The 23,386-nt window shown below is 42.5% G+C and overlaps 1 protein-coding gene and 1 pseudogene across 1 annotated transcript; one reads left to right on the forward strand and one right to left on the reverse strand.

Moving 5' to 3' along the window:
• Nucleotides 1-23,386, forward strand: part of LOC134411578 (arylacetamide deacetylase-like 3) — a 77,782-nt pseudogene that overhangs the window by 14,100 nt on the left and 40,296 nt on the right.
• LOC134411446 (arylacetamide deacetylase-like 4) lies at nt 378-23,178 on the reverse strand. The gene is made up of 4 exons (XM_063145247.1): nt 22,995-23,178; nt 17,639-17,852; nt 5,399-5,462; nt 378-1,218 (listed from the first exon to the last, which is right to left on the reverse strand). The coding sequence occupies exons 1-4, from the start codon at nt 23,169-23,171 to the stop codon at nt 444-446; spliced, it is 1,230 nt and encodes a 409-aa protein (XP_063001317.1). The 5' UTR covers nt 23,172-23,178; the 3' UTR covers nt 378-443.

A 23,386-nucleotide genomic window follows, 5' to 3' on the forward strand; every position in this document is an offset into this window, starting at 1 on the left:
TTGGTGTGGATGTATTTTGGTAGGCCCAGTTTCTGAAGGGTTTCTGTATAGTTTGACTATACAGAATGGTGTAGGTTGTTCGATGAGGTTGGATTTGATGGCCAGTTGTTAGTGAATTAATTTTTCAGCTATATTGTGTCTGTCTGTATAGTCCATTCCTGCCAGAATTTTACATCTTCCTGTTACATGGTCTGTTGTTACTTGGAAATGAAATTTCCTATGTAAATTTGTTGTTATAGTGTTATCTTTTATGAAATATTTTTGGTAGTTCTTGCTTGCAATGACTTGACCCATTATTATTATTATTTATTTATTTATTTATTTAAATATTTGCCAATTAATAAGGGACCTTTATCACTAGCCAAAAAAAGAACTAGTTAAATATTTCACCCTTGTTGGCCAAAATATTACCATGTATATGTTTTCTTGCATCAACTAATATTTTATAAACTTCTGATGTAGTTAACAATACTGTCCATCCCTCCTTTGCAGCATGAAAACTCTAACAACCAATAATTAAATAAATTGAGATTTCCATGGAATCCATCTTCAATGTGGTGCCATAATACTGGGACACCATTGTCCTCTAATCGTCTTCTGTACAAGATTCCATCATCTCTCAGAACATCATACTGATTGGTCAAAATGAAAGTCTGTGGAAGCTGTCGAATGATGGCATCTTCAACTAATAGTGGAGAAAGCAGTGGCCCACACAACTGGTCTATAAGCTCTGCTAGATCACCAAAACTGTGTCTGGGTCCTGAAGCTTGGATTTCTCTTACTTTGAATTCTTCAGGGATATTTTCTGTGTCTAACCATTTACTATATTTGATTTTTATGTCTTTGGGGACGTGGGTTCCTCCCAAAACAGCATCCAGTAGTGTTACATTTTTCTGGATATATTTTAATGCAAATGTCACAAACTGCCTCTGAATCAAAAGAGGCACATGGGCATTTTGCCTAAATGAGGGCAAATTAAATTTCACAGCCTGAAGAGAAGGATAGATCAACACCTGAGAATGCAGCTTGGGAACATCATCTCTAAGTGCAATTATTTGGCAAATGGAAGCTGCAAGTAAACCCCCAAAGCTGTCTCCGGAAATAATGATGCGGTCAGGATCCGCCCCATAGTCTTCTGCATGTTTCATAAAATGTATGGTAACATCCAAACACTGTTGGAATTGCACTGGGTAGGGCTGCTCAGGAACGAGAGAATACCTGTGAAATCAAGAAATACTTCTTTTAGGAAGCTTGTCCTGCCTCATCTGGCAGTCTTTTAACTGTTTTTATGCATTTTATTGCTGCAGGTCTTCTTGCAAGGGCTTTTGCCCTGAAAACCAACAAATAAATGTTTAAATAAATAAATTGAACAACAAATTATCTATGATGGAAAAACAGCTAGTCAAAAATCTGAGATTAAAATTCTATTTAATTTGGGACTTCATTTTGTTTTGCTAAAGTCAAGTCATTCTTCTACATTGTAATTGGTCCTTTTATGCCTGTAATGTTGTGTTAATGAAAGCCTTACCACGAACTCTCAAAGATGGTGATGCCAGTGGGGACTCCTCCAACAAGTCCGGGACTGGGTGGGTGGCTATTCAGACTGGTCTGAAGCAATCTGAAGCTCTTCAAATTGACCCAATCCATTTTGGATTGAATCAGGGCGATCACAGCCCAATTCAGTCCAAATCGGCCCACTTCAGCTCAGAATTCGGATCCAGAGACAAAGTGGTGCACATCCCCACATCTTGTGTGCACTTTTTGCACATTTTTCAAGGATAAATTGTGTCACCTAGCTCGATACAGTGATGATTTTAGTAAGTAGCTCCGGCTCAGCTCTCTTATTGACTCATAGATGCAAATGTGGTAAATTCACATTACAATCTGGAAGGAAGTAATTTCTCATCCATTCGTATCCATAGTGTTAGTGAATTGAGTGTTTGTTCTCAAAATCAGGGAACTTTCCCCTCTTTTTATGGAAGTGAGTTTTTTCTGCAAATGACATCTGCAATTTGCCCAAACTGCAGCCGTGATTTGTGCGCAAACCCCTAGCACACTTCTTGCCAATGTTAGCACTGATAAAGAGAGTGTGTAGGGTTTGTGCATGGTGGTGCCAATGGTGGCAAGGAAGAAGCGATCCTCCTTCCCTGTCACTGCCACTCACCCCCACCGCTGTACACAAACTTTTCATGCTCTCCTTGCCAGTGTCAGCATTGGGAAGGAGAGCCTGAGGTGGACTGCCAGTGAGGCAACATGTTGGACTAGATGCCTCCGCTCGCTGCGAAGAGGCAAAGGGGCTGTAAAAGTAGGTGGGGGGGGCGCTCCCCCAGCTGAAGAAATCTCCCAAGATTAAAGGGATGAACTGGGGCTCATCTCCACCAAGCAGGATGTTCCACTATGAAAGCGGTATATAAAAGGCAGGAGCCACACTACTGCATTATAGCGGTATTGAAGTGCACTGACAACTGTTGGGACCCATTGAAACAAACCATATACTGCTTTCATACCACTTTCAGAGTGTTATATCCTGCTTGGTGTAGATGTGTCATGGGCTCCAACAGTTGTCAGTGCACATCAATATCACTTTAAAGCAGTAGTGTGGCTCCTACTTTTTATATACCGCTTCCATAGTGGAATATCCTGCTTGGTGTAGATGAGCTCCTGGAGAAAACCATAATTACCTTTTAAAACGTCTGTCAGAGTGAAAGCTCAGCCGGGGAAGATGTGTGGGATGGTCCTGAGGTGGTGGACGTATATCTCTCGACAGCCACTTTGTAGCCTGGCACAGGCACAAAGCCCAACAAACCTCATTTCTGATGTAATTTATGGACTAAAACTGTTATCAACTCAGATTTCCACTACAGCAAAAATGCATTCCTTATGGTGGAGATGGTGACAAAGTTTTCATGCGGTCATGGGAACTTTCTCTTTTTTCCCTTCTAACAGAGTGCCTTGGAGGAGAGAATGCACCATAATAACTGATAAGGAAAGAACTGGATACTAGATATGGTTACCATAGTCACCATGGAGACATAAAGGAGTAAAAATAATGGCACACGCGAGGAAGACTGCAAAAGGCTCTAGAAAAAGTTCTGTAGACCTCTCTGCAGAAATCATGTCTATAACTGAACAACTTCAGAAAGTCTTTGATCAGCTAAGCAAAAAAATAGACGATATGGTTAGTAACCTGGAAATTAAGGTGAAATCTTTTGAAAAAAAAAGATGGAAAAAAAATTGGTGGAAACACAGCAGGAGATGGCTGGGAAATTTTACAAAATGGGAAAATTCTATAAAACAAACAGCAGGAGAGGTCAGAGAATTTACTACAGAAGAAAAATGCAGTTTTGAATATTGAAATGGAGAGGGAATTTGATAGACAGCCTGTTTTGAAGATGAAAGACAAAGAACAATCCCTGAGACCCTTTACAGAAGGGAAGGAGGGGGATATCAGAGAAGAAATTATTTAAAAACCTTGCAAGGTTTTTGGAATATCAAGGATATAGTATCTGCAATTGATAGGGTCTACAGGATTAATTCTACCTATGCCAAAGCAAAAGGTATACCAAGAGATGTGATTGTACATATTGTTAGAAAAAAGATAAGAGACCAGGTGCTGCAGCAGCACTATCTCACCAAAATTAAAGTGGATGATAAAGCGATAATTATCCTGGAAGAGATACCCACCAGAATTTTAAGAAAAAGGAAAGATGATAGCAACAAGGGAGAGGACCTTTTCGGTGGTGGCCCCCCGACTGTGGAATTATCTCCCCAATGAGTCTCGCCTGGCGCCCACACTGTTATCTTTCAGGCGCCAGGTCAAGACTTTTCTCTTCTCCGAGGCATTTAACAGCATTTAACAACGCTAAGTTTGTTTTTAACGGACCCCAGAACTGTTGTTTTTTAAATGGATACTCTTGTTTTTATACTGTTGTTTTTATGTTTCTGATGGTTTTTTTAATTTTGTATACTTTTTTCATGTTTACTGTTTTAAACTGTTGTAAACCACCCAGGGAGCTTTGGCTGTGGGGCAGTATTTATAATTGTAATAAATAAATAAATAAATAAATAAATAATACATTTTTGACAGCAGCTTTAAAAAAGAAAAAAAATGTTTTCAGCTGAGATAGTGGATAATGGCTGGTGGAGTTGGCAGAGATGGCGAAACTTACATCAATAATTAAGGAAACGTCAACATCTAGGTTTACATCTGAATGGAAACCCCTTATAGACTTTTGGCAGGATCTAGAAAAAATGACTTGTTTGTCTGTGGATTCAACGAATAAGAAGAATCAAATAAGACATCAAATAATAAGACATCAAAAAGAGGGGAATATCTAATTTTTTTTGTTTTTGTGATTAAAGAGTAAGAGAACTTATTGTTAGTTATTTTTGCTGTGGAGAAAATCGGAAGCTTATTTTATTTTTATTTATTTATTTGTTACATTTTTTATACCACCCAATAGCCGAAGCTCTCTGGGCGGTTTTAAATGTATATGTGTGGTTTTTGGGGATGTTTGTTTACTTGTCTGTTTTTTTATGTTTGGAAATAACAATAAAAAGTTGAACTTAAAAAAAAAGGGAAGGAGAGCATGAGGGCTGATGGGGGCAGCTGCAGCAGAAGTATACTGTTATTATTATTATTTATTTATTTATTTATTTATATAGCACCATCGATGTACATGGTGCTGCACAGACCACACAGTAAATAGCAAGACCCTGCCGCATAGGCTTACAATCTAATAAAGTTGTAGTAAACAATAAGGAGGGAAAGAGAATGCAAACAGGCACAGGGTAGGGTAAACAGGCACCGGGTAGGGTGAAGCTAACAGTATAGAGTCAGAACAAACTCAATATTTAAAAGCTATAGGGAAAAGAAAAGTTTTTAGCTGAGTTTTAAAAACTGTGATTGAGTTTGTAGTTCTCAAGTGTTCTGGAAGAGCGTTCCAGGCGTAAGGGGCAGCAGAAGAAAATGGACGAAACAGAGCAAGGGAAGTAGAGACCCTTGGGCAGGCGAGAAGCATGGCATCAGAGGAGCGGAGAGCACGAGCGGGGCAATAGTGTGAGATGAGAGAGGAGAGATAGGCAGGAGCTAGACCGTGAAAAGCTTTGAAGGTCAGCAGGAGAAGTTTATATTGGATTCTGGAGTGAATTGGAAGCCAATGAAGAGATTTCAGAAGTGGAGTGACATGGTCAGAGCGGTCAGGCCAGCTTGTGGACAAGCGAACCAAAGTCTGGGAAGCAAAGCCACCAAAATCTCGGTGGACTCCACCCCGGACAGATTCCTCCAACCTCCTTATCTAAGAGCATGTGGTCCTCTGCTGTGGGAAACAGAATGCTAGACTAGTTAAGCCTCTGTTATAATCCAGCAGGCTCTTCTCCTCTTCTCATTTTCACTTACCCCACTGACAAAACCACTGAGTCGCTCTTTTTGGAAATGTACCGGCACATTCTTTCATAGAAATCTAGAAAAGAGAAGAAAATCCACTAAAATCATGTGTTGCTGAATAACACTTGTCACTTGTGCTGTGCTTTGGACTTTTCAAAGCATTTCACACATTGTTTCAATGAAACTACAAGAGTTCTGAAAGGCAAGTCATTATGATTATCTCCCGTACTGCAGACAGTGGGGCAGAAAGAATAATGCCTTGCCCAAGGAATCAGGAGTGAAAGCAGTATAAATTGAAGTGAATGGATTTTGATCTTCAGATAATCCCATCTTGATATCGTGAACGTTTCTTGGAATTAGCCTGTTTGTACTTTCTTCTGGTCATTCACTTCAGAATCCAATATAAACTTCTCCTGTTAACCTTCAAAGCTTTTCACGGTCTAGCTCCTTCCTATCTCTCCTCTCCCATCTCACACTATTGCCCCGCTCGTGCTCTTCACTCCTCTGATGCCATGTTTCTCGCCTGCCCAAGGGCCTCTATTTCCCTTGCTTGGCTTCGTCCATTTTCTTCGGCTGCCCCTTACGCCTGGAACGCTCTTCCAGAATATTTGAGAACTACAAGTTCAACCGCAGCTTTTAAAGCTCAACTAAAAACTTTTCTTTTTCCTAAAGCTTTTAAAACTTGATGTTGTGCAGACTTTATACTGTTAGTTTTACCCTACCCTGTGCCTGCTTACCCTACCCTGTGCCTGTTTGCATTCTCTTCCCCTCCTTATTGTTTTACTATGATTTTATTAGATTGTAAGCCTATGCGGCAGGGTCTTGTACACCATGTACATTGATGGTGCTATATAAATAATAATAATAATAATAATAATCATGCATAATTCCCTCAACCCTTTTTCCTTCTCCCCGCTCAAACACTCACCCCAGACTTTCTTTTTCCAAGCATCTTGGAGGTCATGGATTCTGCCATTTGAGAGTCATGTTCCAAAGAGTATAATAGCTTCATCACACCAGCGTTATACTGTGCAATCACTGCAAATTGTGTGCAAAGCACTCCAAAGTTTTCCCGTTTATAATCTGCTTTGACTGTGAAGTAATGCATCCTGCTTTAATTGTGCTTCTTAGCCAAAAGAACCAACATATTTTACTACCCCTTTAGGAGCGAATCTTTTGTTGTTCACTGAGCGGCCATTGGGGGTGCAGGAGGAGGATTTGATATGTTTAAAGTACAAATTAAACAAATGCTTACATCTGCGTAAGTTTTAAAGATAAAGACATCAAAATTGGCACAGTAATAGATATTAAGGAGGGGTTTAACCGTACCAAATTTGAATTGGATTGGGTCATCCGTTAATTTTTTATGATTTTTTACATTATCTCTCCCTTAAACCCTTTTCCTGGTTTGCAAAGGATCTTAAGAGCGCTGTTGCCTGGGGTGTGATTTAGCCAACAACAACAGCTTTATGCTATGGAGATAATTTGAGGGAAACAGGTACGTGGGATGATGCTCTAAATGATTTAAGATACTTACCATTGCTATAAGTTGTGAGAGGGAATTCAGTAAGTCTACTCATGAGTAGAGGAGGCAAAAACAACAAAAAGAAATCTCCTTTGTAATGAAAAAGTATTGCCTGCAGCTACCCTAGGATTATGGGACCAGCATGAGTCTTCCCTGTTTCCCAACTATTTGGAAACAGAGGAAGCATTAGCAAGATGCTGTAGAATATAAGTAGATGAGTTAGGGTGCAATCCTACTGAAATGGCAATAAGCTTCTGAACTTGGAAGATTATGGCCTTCTGATACAGAGCAGGAAGAGGGATTTTTTTGCCTTTGTCTTCCACCTGCTATGCATTTCAGCTAGATGGGCTTTTTCACCCATCTAGCTGGTGCTCTGCGGGGTAGGAGGGAAGGAGGCCAGGGAGGCCCATGGTAAGATGGTCTCCACAGTCCCCGTCCCACACACTCACTGGTAGGCTCCCTTTCCCTCCTCTCCAAGGCCACCTTTGCAACCTCAGAGAGGTAGCCAGTGCAGATAGGGTTAGGGGAAGTAGATGGGGAGCTCGGATTCCTGGCTCTGAGGTCAGAGCACTGTCTCTAACCTTGGACCCAGGAATCCAAACTATCCTATGCCTCACCCAGGACTCTGTTTAGGGGCTAAAGGATTGCTCCCTGAAGGGATATAAATTGGGCTGTGCACCATTTCAGTTCTGGATCTGAATTCTGAATTGAAGCAGGTTGATTCAGACTGAATTGGGTCTGGAGCAGTGCAAAGCAGATCAGATCAATCCAAATCACTTTGGATCAATTCAGACCACAAAAAAAAAAAAAAAAACCCAGCCTCTCTTCTGTTAGGCTTTAGACAGAAAGTTAATGTTAGTATTTCTTCCCTTCCCCCCTTACCTTGTGAAAGTAGGTTTTTTTCTCTCTTTCTGTATCTGCTTTCCGTGTGTGTGTGTGTGTGTGTGTGTGTGCACAAGACAACAGTGCATGTCCAAAGCAATACATACACAGTCCAATATATACTTTGGGGCAAAGCACTACACACAATACATATTTGAAGCATCTTAGGAGTGCCACCATCTAGGTGGACCTGTACTTGGCAGGGACAGAGGTGGCCATGAGTGAGGTGCTGGTGGGACCAGAAGCACTAGTAGCCAGGCTGCCTCACCCCCAGTCCGGATAATACATCCCAGAGCCCTTATCCTTTCTTTAAAGAAACACTGGGAAACTTTTACCTGTGGCAAAACTTGTTGCTTCTTTGCCTGTCACTTGTTTTCCCTTGTATATATCAAAAGACCAGAAGAACAATATGATTAGGCATTTAAAAAATATATGTTTGCTTCATCTTATCCTTCCTCTTACAAATGGGGGGAAAAGACTGCCAGAATGAACAGGGGGCTAGAACAAGTCCTCTATAATGAAAGACTTCAGTGTTTGGACTATTTAATTTAGAAGAAAGGCAAATACCATATTCTCCCATTTGAGCCTGCCCGGGCTCTGAGATCTTCAGGGGAGGCCTTTCTCTCGGTCCCACCATCATCACAGGCATGCCTGATGGGTACGTGAGAGAAGGCCTTCTCAGTGGCTGCTCTAAGGTGCTGAAACTCCCTTCCCATGGAAGCTAGAATGGCTGCCTCCTTGCTATGCCTTTGGAGGCAGGCAAAAACCTTTTTGTTCTGGCAGGCCTTTGGGAATACTCTGGACCTGTGTTAAGGTATTGGATTTTTAAAATGTTATTTGCTTTTTAAATATATATATATATATATGTTTTTAATATTACGGGGTTTAATTCTATTTATATTTATACATTTCCATTGTATATGTTTTAATCTTGTAAACCATAGAATCATAGAATCATAGAATAGCAGATTTGGAAGGGGCCTACAAGGCCATCGAGTCCAACCCCCTGCTCAATGCAGGAATCCACCCTAAAGCATCCCTGACAGATGGTTGTCCAGCTGCCTCTTGAATGCCTCTAGTGTGGGAGAGCCCACAACCTCCCTAGGTAGCTGATTCCACTGTTGCACTGCTCTAACAGTCAGGAAGTTTTTCCTGATGTCCAGCCGGAATCTGGCTTCCTTTAACTTGAGCCCGTTATTCCGTGTCCTGCACTCTGGGAGAATCGAGAAGAGATCCTGGCCCTCCTCTGTGTGACAACCTTTTAAGTATTTGAAGAGTGCTATCATGTCTCCCCTCAATCTTCTCTTCTCCAGGCTAAACATGCCCAGTTCTTTCAGTCTCTCTTCATAGGGCTTTGTTTCTAGACCTCTGATCATCCTCGTTGCCCTCTTCTGAACACGCTCCAGCTTGTCTGCGTCCTTCTTGAATTGTGGAGCCCAGAACTGGACGCAATACTCTAGATGAGGCCTAACCAGGGCCGAATAGAGAGGAACCAGTACCTCACGTGATTTGGAAGCTATACTTCTATTAATGCAGCCCAAAATAGCATTTGCCTTTCTTGCAGCCATATCGCACTGTTGGCACCACTGTGAGTCCCAGTATTGGAGAAAAGGCAGAATAATAATAATAATAATAATAATAACAACAAGAAGAAGAAGAAGAAGAAGAAGAAGAAGAAGAAGAAGAAGAAGAAGAAGAAGAAGAAGAAAAATATACACCACTGGCCATGGAAGTCAAAGGACTACGGAAATAGGTAAAGGTAACAATTATTCCATTAGTCACATCAGTCATCAGCATCACATCAAAAAACTATACAGAAAACCTTCAGAAACTGGGCCTACCAAAATACATCCACACCAACATCCAAAAAGCAGTCATATTTAAAACATGATCAATTGTAAGAAAATTCCTGAATCTGTAAAAGACAGCATGACTTGGCAATGCCCGTCATGTCTGTCTAGAAAAATGAACATGAGCGAGAAAGAGATTAATAATAATAATAATAATAATAATAATAATAATAGGGTGACCAACTGTCAGGATTTCTCCGGATTTGTCCTGGTTTCTGTTCTTTCCATGGTGTCAGGGGGGATTTTCTATAATTTTCAATAACGTCCTGGAATGACACACCATCCTCTTTAAGGCTGCTAGTCGCATGGCAGGAGGGAATGACATGCTTTCTTGAGGCACATCATTCTCCCACTCTGAGCTCCAATTGAGGTCTTAAAGGGGAAAGTGGGTCATTCGTGGACATTATAGAAAAAGCCCCAATTGGAGTGGATGGTGGTGGTGCAGAATGAAATCCTTTCCCCTCCTCCACTCCAATTGGGTTCTTTAAGGTGGCGGGGGAATAACGTACTTTCTGCAGAAAGCTGCTTCCCCACACACGCACTAGGTGTCCTCTTTTTTGGTTTCCCAAATATGGTCACCAATAATAATAATAATAATAATAATAATAATAATAATTTTATAAAATTACAGGGAGTGGAGACAATGAAGCAATAAATTCAGTGACTTACTGTGGCATGACCCCACAGTTCTGTTCCCTTAGGTATGTCTGGATTTGTATGTCTAGTGAGTGCAGAATGTTGGACTGAGTAGGTGTGGCTAATGATGCTGTGAAAAGGGGGAGTAATATAAATGTAAAGAAAGATTAGAAAGGGAGGCTAAGGTGCAACACAATTCATGTTTAGACAGGCAAAAGTCCTACCCAAACCCTAGAACAAGGACTGGGAAAATGCCTATATATTATCAATGAATTTTGCTTACAATTTCAACTTTTAACACTCAGATTCATTTTCCCTATTCAGTGCAGCCAGAAGCAAGCCTCACTGAGCTTAATAGGACTGATTCTCAGGTAACTGTGTAGGAGTGCAACCCCAGTGTGAAATACGTGACATTTCATCATGTGTAGAATTCAGGGACTTGAAAGGCAGGCGAAGGAAGAGAGAAAGAATAATTGGGTCACTGTAGCAATAGTTTCTAAGGGAGTAGTTTTAATATTAAGCAAGAAAGTACAGCTCTCTTTAAAACATTGTAACACTTGAGATTAGGGGTATGGTCTCCACCCCAGGATTATCTGGTTCTGTTGTCACCTTTAATGAGCAATACCATGGGAATATAGGAGTTTGCAAACTTTACACAGTCCTTCCGTCCTGTTTTATTAAGTTAAAGCCCTCAAAAGGAGGTTTTTCTCAGTCCCTGGCAATGCTTCAACATCAGCAAGAACTGTTCACAGGTAAATTCATTCCTGATATATAGGCCTGGTTTGGACGACATGATAATTAAGTGAGGGAGGAGTCCATTGTGTTGATTATTGTGTCATGTGCAGGGGACACACACAACAGACACACAACACACAGCACATTTTCTTGAATTAAACAATGTGGAAAACCAATGGGCTGCTCCATTGCTTATCCAATAATCAATTGATTAAAATGTTGTGTGGAGGGCTCCATTATATAATCTCCCCCATCGAGTGCACTATTCCATAGGTCATGGAGTTCTTTGGAAGGAGTAGCCGAAAGCACCCCAGCTGCTCCTGTACAGCTGGCAAAAGTTACAATGGTTGATGGGATAGGGCCAGGAGGACGGCGGGAGGAGAACCAGCAACCCAGAAGGATGCCGGGACTTTCAGCTGTGTGATGAACAGAGGGGCAACATGTTTTGTGGAGAGTACCAGCAAAATAATGCACAGTGAGTATGCTATTCCCTCCTCTGTTACCCTAATATGTTGTCCTAACATAGACACAGTGTTACATCATCTCCTCTCTTGTGTTCCCTACACTCATCATGTTCTTGGTTACATGACCTGTATAAACCCATCATAATGCAAAGCATAATTAAACATCAAGCTAAGTATCTTGCATACTTCTCAGCTGATTACTCTTCTTTCCAAATAATGACTACGTAGGTGGCAGAAAGCATCTTCAAATTACCATACTAATAACTAAGGGTATCTCGCTGAAGGAGGATATTTATTTATTTATTTATTTATTTATTTATTTATTTATTGCATTTCTATACCACCCAATAGCTGAAGCTCTCTGGGCAGTTTACAAAATTAAGGCAATTCAAGTATAAAACAACAGTATAAAACCATAATTTAAAATACAACATAAAAGCTCAACCAGATAAAAACAGCAGCAATGCAAAAAAAAAAAGTGAGCCAAGGATTGTTTCAAAGCCAGTAATGCAAACCATCCCTGCAAGGTGGGCACAGAGGAGGACAGGCAGCACTGGGAGCAAGCATGCCAGAGGCTTGTGGGGTTGAACCACAAAGCCCATCATGTAGTACAGCTCCCAGGCACCAGGCGGGCAGAGAGGCAGGCAGAGATGTACAACTATGCCATAGATCTATGGGAAGTCAATCCCAGCAGATGCCCCACCACAACAGCACCCAGGTGGAGGAGGGAAGGCAGGCATGCCACAGACATTTCTGGGGACACAAGGAAGTGAGCCAAGGACTGTTTCAAAGCCAGTAATGCAAACCATCCCTGCAAGGTGGGCACAGAGGAGGACAGGCAGCACTGGGAGCAAGCATGCCAGAGGCTTGTGGGGTTGAACCACAAACCCCATCATGTAGTACAGCTCCCAGGCACCAGGCGGGCAGAGAGGCAGGCAGATATATGCCATAGATATATGGGGAAGTCAATCCCAGCAGATACCCCAAAACAACAGCACCCAGGCGGTGGCGGGAAGGCAGGCATGGAGCAGACATTTCTGGAGGCACAAGGAAGTGAGCCAAGGAATGTTTCAAAGCAAGTAATGCAAACCATCCCTGTGAGGTGGGAGCAGCACAGAGAGATGCCTTTTCTTTTGCATCCCATAACTAGGAGGCTAGGAGGATAAGAGTAAAGCTTTGTGATCCTTGCTTCAGAGTTGATTGACTGCACTGTGATCACAGCCATTATTAAACAACAACAAAATAATAACGTTAATAATAGCAGTACTAATTAATATTAGTAGCAATAATAATAACAACAACAACAACAACAACAACAATAAGGAGTTGAACCACAATGAAAGCCTGCCTGACTTCACTGAAGAGGAAAAGCCAGGAGAGCTTGGGCTATAGGGTGTATAAATATAAAATGTAATAAATAAATAAATAAATAAATAAATAAATGAGGGATGGAATTAAAAGCAGCAGTGTTGCTGAATAAACAACAAGAAGAATTTTTTTAAAAAAGGCTATGTCTGTCTTTTACCAGTAAGAGGAAAGTGGACGGGCCCAGGGGGAGGGGGAATCATGCCAATTTGATTTGCCCAAAGTAAGTACCAGTCTTTAAGAAGCTACCTGACACTTCAACTCATGACAGGCATAGCTTCTCCACTGGTTTATCTTTGGAGAACTCTGATGACCCTTCAAGGACAGGAGTGTGTGTGCACTGGGCATGTCCACATGCCCTAGGGGACCTCATCCCCTTGCACCACATCTATTCAGTTGTTCACCAAGGTTAGGGTGGGTAGCAGTGCTGTGTTTCCTATCTATTACTTATTTGCTTAGTATATGATTTCAGGTTGTGTTTGTGCATTTGTTGGGGCTACTGTTTAAAAAAAAAACACCGGGAAAAGTCCATTCAAAGACTAAGAAAGAAAAGTTTCCCAGTATCCCAAGTTACTAAGTATCCCATTTTGCTTATCCCTCCCTCCAACTTTGGGATTGGAGGATGCTTCATCAGGTGATCATGATTGAGAATTGAATCTGCCTCTCAGCACTTCGAAAAGATACCTCTCCCGCTTTTTTTACCCTATTTTTTTAAAAAAAAATAGCAAGAAAACCACAGCACGCAAAGTGCTGAAAATAGGCTCAAAATTACCCCCACCCATGACTGTCTAAGCACAGCGAGTTTCAAATAGATAGCTTGAAAAACAAAAAAGTTATCCACTAATCTTTTCCGCAATGCAATCCTCTGGGTGAAAAAATCCAAAATGTCGGGCGGAGTGCTCCGCGAAAAGAGAAGCTATCCGCTTATGGTTGCTTCTCTTTGCTATGCTTCTCCAGTTCCCCGATCTGCTTCTCCTCCGCATGTAGCGGAGGCGGATCACCCCGATCCGCTTCTGCTTCTCCGATCCGAGGAGAAGCGGATCACACCCCTATTGGTTGGGAGTGTCAGATTTGTCAGTGGTGTGGAGAGTGAAAGGAGATACGATTTTAAAAGACTTAGGAAAAGGAAAGGAACCTCTCGTGCAAGCGCTGAGTCATTACTTACTCTTGGAGGGACGCCAGCTTTCGTTGATGTTTTCTTGGCAGGCCTTATAGCGGGGTGGTTTGCCGTTGCCTTCCCCAGCCGTTATTACCTTTCCCCCAGCTAACTGGGCACTCATTTTACCGACCTTGGGAGGATGTAAGGCTGAGTCGACCTGGGCTGGCTGCCTGAAACCAGCTTCCACTGGGATCAAACTCAGGCCGTGTGGAGAGTTTCAGCTGCAGAAACTGCTGCTTTACCGCTCTGTGCCACACAAAACTAGTAGATTAAGCAGGTTAACTTGAATTTGAAGTAACTAAGATCTGTTAAACAAAAATAAACATTTTATTTTGTTTTGTTAACTCAAACCACGTGTCTGCTTGGCTTTATCACCTGCTTTACAGTTACTATCGTAAACACCATATATATAACCTTCAGCTTATTACATACACAGTAAAACCTTTTCAGATTCTAGCCTTTACCCTCTCATAAGAGGAAAAGGTTGTGTTTTACACTACCCTCAGTTTGTTCAAGTGGTGGCACTTGGCTTGAGGAGGGTTTGTGTGCGACAAGGCCTGGTGTGTGAGGCCTGTGTTGTGACACTTACTCCCAGGCAATGTGTATTGCAGCCTAAAGAGAAGTTTAATGTTTTCTTCTCATAATGACATCCAGTGAAGCTAAATAAGGGCAGAGGCCAGGCAGACAAAAGGAAATTACTAGGGGACAGAGATTATTTTGCACTTCAACAAAACTGACACCAGACATTAGGGGCCATGAATGCCTAATTGTCACCGTAAACACCTTCTGATTACGATCTATAATCCCTTGTGTGATTTGACAAATTTCTCTTTGGGTTTTTTTTAAAAAAAAACTTTTTGATTTCGTTTTTGAGAAAAGGAAAGTGTTTGCATGTGTAGCACTAAAGTCCCTAGACCTCGCTATCTAAAAATTGGCAGGTCCAGTCACCTCCATAGGGACTGCTAAGTCTCCAGATTTATTGATCATAAGTACTATTCTTTTGTTCAAATGGGGAAAGTGCACAATTTTAAAAAAGTTTACACTTTTCCCCTTTGACTAAGGGCGCAAGCGTACTGGGGTGGTTATAAGCTTTGAAACTCAGAGTTTTGTGGTCATACTACACAATATGAAAGGAACAGAAGTGTCAATCTTTGGCAAGAACTACACTGCTACCCTAGAATCATAGAATAGTAGAGTTGGAAGGGGCCTACAAGGCCATCGAGTCCAACCCCCTGCTCAATGCAGGAATCTACCTTAAAGCATCCCTGACAGATGGTTGTCCAGCTGCCTCTTCAATGCCTCTAGTGTAGGAGAGCCCACCACCTCCCTAGGTCATTGGTTCCAATTTGCTTCAGTTTGTCTCCAGAAACAACTTATGTATCCTGAATGGTTCCAGTGCTGATGACGTCAGGGGTGAATTTACCTACATTTCTTCTAGGGGAGCAAGCACAGTGGACTACATTTTAGTACACCCACAGCTTAAATCATGGGGATGTAATCTAAAAGTAGCAGTTCGTTCTGTCAGTGATCATCTCCCACTGGAGCTTTCTCTTGACAACTTAGGCTCCTCAAAACTGTCCATTCATCCCTATCCTTCCCCTGGTTCTCTAAAAGTAAATTCTAACAGGATTAAATGGTCTCATAAAACCGGTATGGTTTTTAATAGGCTAATCAAATCTCCCTGTCTTTTGGATGCTATTGATTTAATTTCCATAACCGCCCCTCCTAAACAGGGCATTCTAGCTTTTGAAAAGGTCATACAGGTTTTGAGTTCCTCCCTTCAAAATTCTGTCACCACAGTGACACGCCCAAGAACCAGTAGGAATAATTGGTTCGACAGGGAGTGTATTAATCTCCGGAGTTGTATTCAAGCAGCTTACTCTGCTTATCGCATGAGTAATGATGGCCAACTCCCACACTCGTATTTTGTGCTTAGGAGAGAGTATAAGAAATTGTTACACCGCAAAAAGACTGAAGCAACCCGAGAAGCATGGCAAATGTTGTTGGCTGCTTCTGTAACCCGTAGCTGTAAAACCTTTTGGCAGCTAGTATCGGGCGCCCTAAGTAACAGAGGTGATAGTCCAGAATGTTACATTCCAGCTAGTATCTGGGAAAACCACTTTTGTACTGCTTTTAGTGACAGCAGTGATACATTACCCCACCGCTATCTATCTTCCGCTGCCCCGGAATGGCCCCCAGTTTACTCTGCCACTGTGGAAGACTTAATCCATCAGCTTAAGCCTGATAAGGCTCCTGGCCCTGGTGGTATACCATCGGAGCTGATTCAAAGTAACATCAGCTGGTGGGCCCCCTTGTTGGCCTCTTTATTCTCTTTAATTAACCAATCAGGCATTATTCCTGCTGTTTGGCTGAAAGCTTTTATAATTCCAATAAATAAAAAAGGCCGCAAAGATGATCCATCTAATTATCGCCCTATTTGTTTGTTATCGATAGTGGGGAAGATCTATGCCAGTTATTTAGGCCTCAAACTAAAGGCATGGACCATTGAGCATGACATACTGGGTGTTGAGCAGATCGGTTTTAAACCCGGCTGCTCAACCCTTGACCACTGTCTGGTCTTGACTCACCTGGCCCACAAATATTCTGCCCCTAAAGGCGGCAAACTTTTTCCAGCCTTCATTGATTTAAAATCGGCTTTTGATTCTATATCACGCCCGTGTCTGTGGAACAAATTGGAACAGCTTTCTATGGATAAGAGACTCCTGTTTTTGATTCAATCTCTTTACTATAACACCACTGCTCAGGTTCGGTGCAGCCCATCAGGTCACTACACAAAAGAGATTGCTGCTTCATGTGGGGTTAGACAAGGCTGTGTGCTCACACCTCTATTATTTAATCTGTATTTGTCAGACCTCCCCCACGCATTGGAGCCCTTCCCGTCCCACCCACCTAAGATACTGAACACTAAAGTTTCTCTGCTTCTGTATGAAGACGATGCAGTTCTGATCTCTCAGACTAGGGTGGGCCTCAAGAGATTGCTGTGCGGCTTTGTAAACTATTGCTCAGAAATAAATCCATCATAAATAGTTGCCATCATGAGCATGGTTGCTCACAAAACACTCATTTGCCAGAAGGCAAATGGGGACACACACAATAGGAAAGTAACATGCCCAAGAATCTAAGTACAAGGAAGATGTGAGTCTGAATTCCAAAACACAAAACCTCCTTTTTGAACCAAAATAAAGATGGTGCTGGAGGGCATAACTTCAGTCTGCAGCATGCCAGCACCCCAGTTTAAAACTAATCAATTAAAATACCTTAAGAAAATAAAACTAAACATCAGGTGCAGCAGGGAACTTGGCAGGCACCATGGAGCACATTGGTGGCCACGGGCACCCTGTTGGTGACCCCAGTATGAATGTATAGCTGCGAAGACAGGTCCAATATCAAGCAGTTAAGGCAATTACATTAATTATAATGGGAGTTAGACAAGGATTCTTAATGAAACAAGGTTCATTTGAACCTCCCTATCAGACTTTAAGCAAAAGGAAGTAGAACATAAATGGTACATTGTAGAAATATTCATCCCCTGTGTCCAAAAAACATTTCCAGTATCACTTTCCATGAAATCAAAGGGTGCAGTCTTAAAGAATTCTGTTCATTCCATTTCCTTACCAAGGCTTCCCAAGGTGCCAGCTCCTCCGTGCAGGAAAAGAACCCCCCTCTGTGCATTTTGCGGTGCTTTGGACTGATATAATCTCACGGGGATACCCTCAACATGTAGATGCTTGATGGAAAGGTTTGGATCTTTGAAAGAGGGGGGTGCATTCTCCATGAATTTCACAAAGCTGTACTGATTGCAGAGACCTATTTTCCACAAAATATAGTCCTGTTTGAGATGAGAGAAAGAAGGTATGTCAATGAAGGGTAGACTGAATATCCCTTGTTGTTACAAATGGATTTTCATGTCTATCCCTGCTCCCCCTGTTTTGGAAGAAGGAGTTTCAGGTGAGCAATCAGACTCAGAAGTAGAGGAGACGGCACCAGACACAGGCCAGCCTGTACCAGTGGGGGAGAAAGCTCTCATGGGCTCTTCACCAGCAGGGAGTGAACCCTTTCTAGAGTTTATTTCCTCAAGGGCAAATCCTACATACTCAGTGGGAAGCGATCATTCTTCCAGAGCAAAGTGCCCTGATAGACTGGCTGATGCTAGGGTGTGCCGCAGGCTAAAGGGAGGCATAAGAAAGTCAGCCCGGGTCGCATTGCTCAAGAACCCGCCTCCGAACAACCCTCTCTGAAGTTACGGGCATTTGGGAAGTGGCTTCCTATTCTTCTTGAGCAGACAATTGTCTTGTTGTTTGCATAGCTTTGCCTAGGAGGAAGTTTCCAAGAGGTTAGACTCTCTTCGGGTGGGAAGCAATATTTATTGCTTAATGAGAGCTTTGTGGATTGCTTAGCAGGCCCCGTCATTTGTCTCCCATCGAAAGCAGGAGTTTCCTGAGAAACATGACACGGATGCGGATTCAGAAACAAAAATTCTAAAGGTGATCTTCCATTTGTTAGAGGGCTAAGGTTAGTTAAATTTCAGACACCCTCCCAGGAGGAAACAGTCAACAGCTAATTTAACACTAGAGTACTATGTGGCCACAATTCTTAATGAGATGCTTACATTTATATGTCACCTTTCTCTGAAACATCATTCCAGTGCTTCTGGAGGGTAACCCAGTTAGGGAAGGCTGATACATGTGTATGTCAACCAAGTGAAGGTAACACTTCATTCATTTGATGAAGTGGAATCTAGTCAATAAAAGCCTAATGAAAGCAGCATTGGAATGCCTCATTAGTTAAGGGGAGTTATGAAGAGAGAGAGAGAGAAAAGGTTAAGCCATCGAGTCCAACCCCCACTCAGTGCAGAATCCACCCTAAAGCATCCCTGACAGATGGTTGTCCAGCTGCCTCTTGAATGCCTCTAGTGTGGGAGAGCCCACAACCTCCCTAGGTAACTGATTCCATTGATGTACTACTCTAACAGTCAGGAAGTTTTTCCTGATGTCCAGCTGGAATCCAGCTTCCTGTAACTTGAGCCCATGATTCCGTGTCCTGTACTCTGGGATGATCGAGAAGGGATTCTGGCCCTCCTCTGTGTGACAACCTTTCAAGTATTTGAAGAGTGCTATCATGTCTCCCCTCAATCTTCTTTTCTCCAGGCTAAACATGCCCAGTAGTTTTTCAGTCTCTCTTGATAAGGCTTTGTTTCCAGACCCCTGATCATCCTGGTTGCCCTTCTCTGAACACACCCCAGCTTGTCTCCATCCTTCTTGAATTGTGGTGCTCAGAACTGGACACAATAAGATGAGGCCTAACCAGGGCTGAATAGAGAGGAACCAGTACCTCACACGATTTGGAAGCTATACTTCTATTGATGCAGCCCAAAATAGCAGAATGGTGTTAGTACTTTTGTGTTTTCAGAGGGATCCTATGTTGAAATCTATTGAATTATAAATGTGCAATGCCCACTCCTTTAGTTTTGTGATGTTATTTGACCCTAACTGAGAGGAGCAGGTTGTACTCCAAGAAGATTCATCTAGCAGCACAATAATGCTTAGATGTTTCATAAGCCAAGACAGGACCAGGACAATGTAGGGCAATGTAGGGATCCTATGTTGAAATCGACTACATTCTATATGTACAATGCCTATTCTTTTAATTTTCTAATTTATTGTATTTATTTATTTATTTATTTCATTTTTATACCGCCCAATAGCCGAAGCTCTCTGGGCAGTTCACAAAAATTAAAACCATAATAAAACAACCAACAGGTTAAAAGCACAAATACAAAATACAGTATAAAAAGCATGAGAGTTGACACTAACTGGAGAGGATCAGGTTATACACTATGAAGATTCCTCTAACAACACAGTAATGCTTAGATGCTTCAGAGAGGGCCAGGACAATGTAGGGCATCTTTGTTGGTCCCAGGATAATCCATCCTCCCCATCTTGATTTGGGCCTGAAAGTCCAAATAAAAGTGTGGGTACATGGAGGGTAAGTTGTTAGCAAGCCCAGTTTGTGACATGTACATCATCATTACAGCTCTCTGGGCACATCTATTAAGGCATCAGCCTTAACTTTCAAGTTCTTGGCTTTGTGTAGCTTGACAAATAGCAAAAAAAAAAAGGTGTAGACCTTAACAAACAAAAACACAAACTCAACGAAAAGTAAAGGGTATATATACAATGAAACCATAATATTTAATGTACAAAAAAGTTTGGGTACATGGAGGGTAAGTTGTTAGCAAGCCCAGTTTGTGACATGTACATCATCATTAAGGCATCAGCCTTGACTTTCAAGTTCTTGGCTTTGTGTAGCTTGAGCTAACATGAGATTTAACTCTTGTTAAAGAGTTTTAACTCTCATCTTAAACCAGAAGGCTTGAGATCACTGAATAAATGTATTAGTCCTTAAGGTGCCACAAGACTATTTTTCATTGCTTGTTAACTAGGGGTGTGATCCGCTCCGATTAGGAGCGTAGAAGCAGTAGCGGATTGGCCTGCTCCGCCTTACCCAGAGGCGGAGTAGGAGCGGACCGCGGACCCCTAGAAGCAAGGCGAAGAGAAGCGGCCATTTTCGGAGCGCTTCTCTTTCCGCGGAGCGCTCCGATCGCCATCTTGAAAACATTTCGCCATAGGATTGCATTGCGGCAAATAATCGCGGATAACTACGTTCTTTTTGAAGCTATCGTTCTGGAAATTCTTGTGCTCAGAGAGTCGTGGATGGGGGTCATTTTGAGACCACTCTCACCTCTCTGCGTCGTGCGGGTCGCGTGCTATATTTTTTTGAAAATCGGGTCAACCGCGCGGCTCAAACGGCGTTTTCGGCTTTTCACCCATAGGATTGCATTGCGGGAAAGACTCGGGCATAACTGGGTTGGTTTTTAAGCTATCGTTCTGAAAATTCTTGTGCACAGAGAGTCGTGGATGGGGGTCATTTTGAGACTACTCTCACCTCTCTGCATCGTGCGGGTCATGCGCTAGAATTTTTTTAAACATCAGCGGGGAAAATACCTTTTTCAAAGGGCTGAGGGGCAGAGTCAGCTCCCGGTCATGATCACATGATCCCAAAGTTAGAGGAGGGCATAGGCAAAACGGGTAACTTGGGATTCTGGGAAACTTCTCTTTCTTCATCTGAACGGACTTTTCCCAGTGTTTTTTAACACAGTAGCCCCACCAAATGCACAAACACAACCTGAAATCATATACTAAGCCAAGAATAAGAGATAGAAACACAGCACTGCTACCCACCCTAACTTTGGGGAACAACTGAAAAGATGTGGTGCAAGGGGATGAGCTCCCCTAGGGCATCTCATCGTGGACGTGCCCCCACTCTCTCTTGCACTGGAAGGCCATTAGAGCCTTCCAAAGAGAGTAAAACGGTGGAGCAATGCCTATCATGAGTCGAAGTGAGCGTTTACTTCTTAGTGGTGGAGCGATGCCTATTATGAGTTGAAGTGAGCATTTACTTCTCAAGCTCAGAGCTGTTGGTGAAGCAATGCCTGTCTTGAGTTGAACTGGCAGCTACTTCCCCCTCCCCCAGGCACGTCCCCCTATTGCTGGTAAAAGACAGATATAGCCTTTTTAAAAAAATTCTTCTTGCTGTTTATTGAGCAACACTGCTGCTTTTAATTCCACCCCTCCTTTGTTTATTTATTTGTTTATTTATTCCATTTTATATGCATTACTGGCTTATCCTTGGCTCACTTCCTTATGCCCCCAGAAATGCCAGCTGCATGCCTGCCTGCCTTCCCTCCCTCCTCCCCTGCCCACCTCGCAGGGATGTTGTGTGTGTGTGGCTTTGACTCAGGGGAGAAGTCCTTCCTGCGCTCACTTGGAGTTTTGGAAGTTCCAAATTTTGCAGGTTTAAGCCCCGCCAAAAAACAGGGGATGATGGGACTGCCTTGAGTCTCGGCGTGCGGCGTATGTATCCCTGGATAAGCTGTCATGGTGGTGAGTTTGAGGTTTTTTTTTAACGTACAAAATTGACGGAGCTATGGAAAGGGGTGTTGGATGTTCATAAATTCCCCAAAAATCAGGGGATGATGGGACTGCCTTGAGTCTCGGCGTGTGTATGTATCCCTGGATAAGCTTTCATGGTGGCGTGTTTGAGGTTTCTAACGTGCAAATTGACGGAGCTATGGAAAGGGGTGTGAATGGGGTGCCCGATTTTCAAAAATTCCCCAAAAATCAGGGGATGATGGGATTGCTTTGAAACTTGGCGTGCGTGTGTATACCCCCATGAGGTGTCATGGTGCCAAACATGAGGTTTCTAACTTGAACAGAAAAAAAGTTGTATAATTTTTTAGCTTTCAATGCAAGCCTATGGGGGGGAAAACGGAGCTCCGGATCCGGATCCAGAGCTCCGAGCGGAGCGGAGCGGAAGTGGGCAGAGCGGGGGCGGGGCGGAGCGGCCCGATCCGACAAATGGCAGATCTGCAAGTGAAGCGGAGCGGGGGGTCCATGCACATCCCTATTGTTAACAGCTATTTTCACTGCTTCAGTGGAAAGGCAATTAAGGGATCTGCAACAAGTGCAAACAAGATTGACGAGGTCTGTCTGGATTAGAAATCCTGAGGGAAACAAATAAGGGCAGATCAGAAAACAGCTTTTACTTTGAATACTTACAGCCATGAAAAGCCTCTGATTGAAATGGGGAGGGGTGTACACAGTCCTATAAATAAACCACCTGGCTGCACAAAAAATGTTCTGCTCCTGGAATTTTAGATGGGCAGTGTGACAAATAAATTAGTGTAGACAGCATTGGGACTTGGACTGAAGGCTCGGTCCACACTACCGCTTTGTCGTGGTATTGAAGTGCACTGCCGTGCAGGAGACATATCACTGCACTGTGACTGCCTGGGCTTTACAGTATAGAAATGGCAAGAAAATCAACATGTTTAATGTATTTCTACCCTGGAACAGGCCCCTAACTCTGATTTCTTAACACAAACTAAAGTTGAGAAGAGAAGAGAACTTACCATTGAAAACAGCATAATCGATCCAAAATATACACATTTCAGCCTGTGAGGGTCACAAATGTCATGAGGGAATTCTGCGGTGGAAAGATAGTACAGGGTTGTCCATGCCAGGAGGATGAGTCCAAACAAAGCTCCAAGTTCTGCTACAATGGCTAAGAGAGCCCAGAGGAAACCCATCCTGTTTGAGGAGCGGAACTTCAATGCAGGAATGTTCCCAAAAAACAGCTGACAATGGGAGTAGGCTCACTTAATATGCTCATCCTATTAGGAGGATGCTTCCATTTCACAACTTTATTATTTCAGTGATAAAAGAAAATGATGTAACACCAGAGATTTCAGAATCAAACTTTTCCATCACCACTGTTCAATTAAGAACATGAGAACATGAATAT

The sequence above is a fragment of the Elgaria multicarinata genome, chromosome 20 (assembly GCF_023053635.1).
Source record: "Elgaria multicarinata webbii isolate HBS135686 ecotype San Diego chromosome 20, rElgMul1.1.pri, whole genome shotgun sequence".
Lineage (NCBI taxonomy): Eukaryota > Metazoa > Chordata > Lepidosauria > Squamata > Anguidae > Elgaria > Elgaria multicarinata.

Excerpts from the sequence above, each read along its gene's own strand:
- LOC134411446 (XM_063145247.1), bottom strand. The coding sequence starts at position 23,171 with ATGGGTTTCCTCTGGGCTCTCTTAGCCATTGTAGCAGAACTTGGAGCT. Across the intron at positions 17,853-22,994 it reads CGATTATGCTGTTTTCAATG|GACTATATTTTGTGGAAAAT; the intron begins GTAAGTTCTCTT and ends CATCTCAAACAG. Across the intron at positions 1,219-5,398 it reads TCAGTGGTTTTGTCAGTGGG|GTATTCTCTCGTTCCTGAGC; the intron begins GTAAGTGAAAAT and ends TTGATTTCACAG.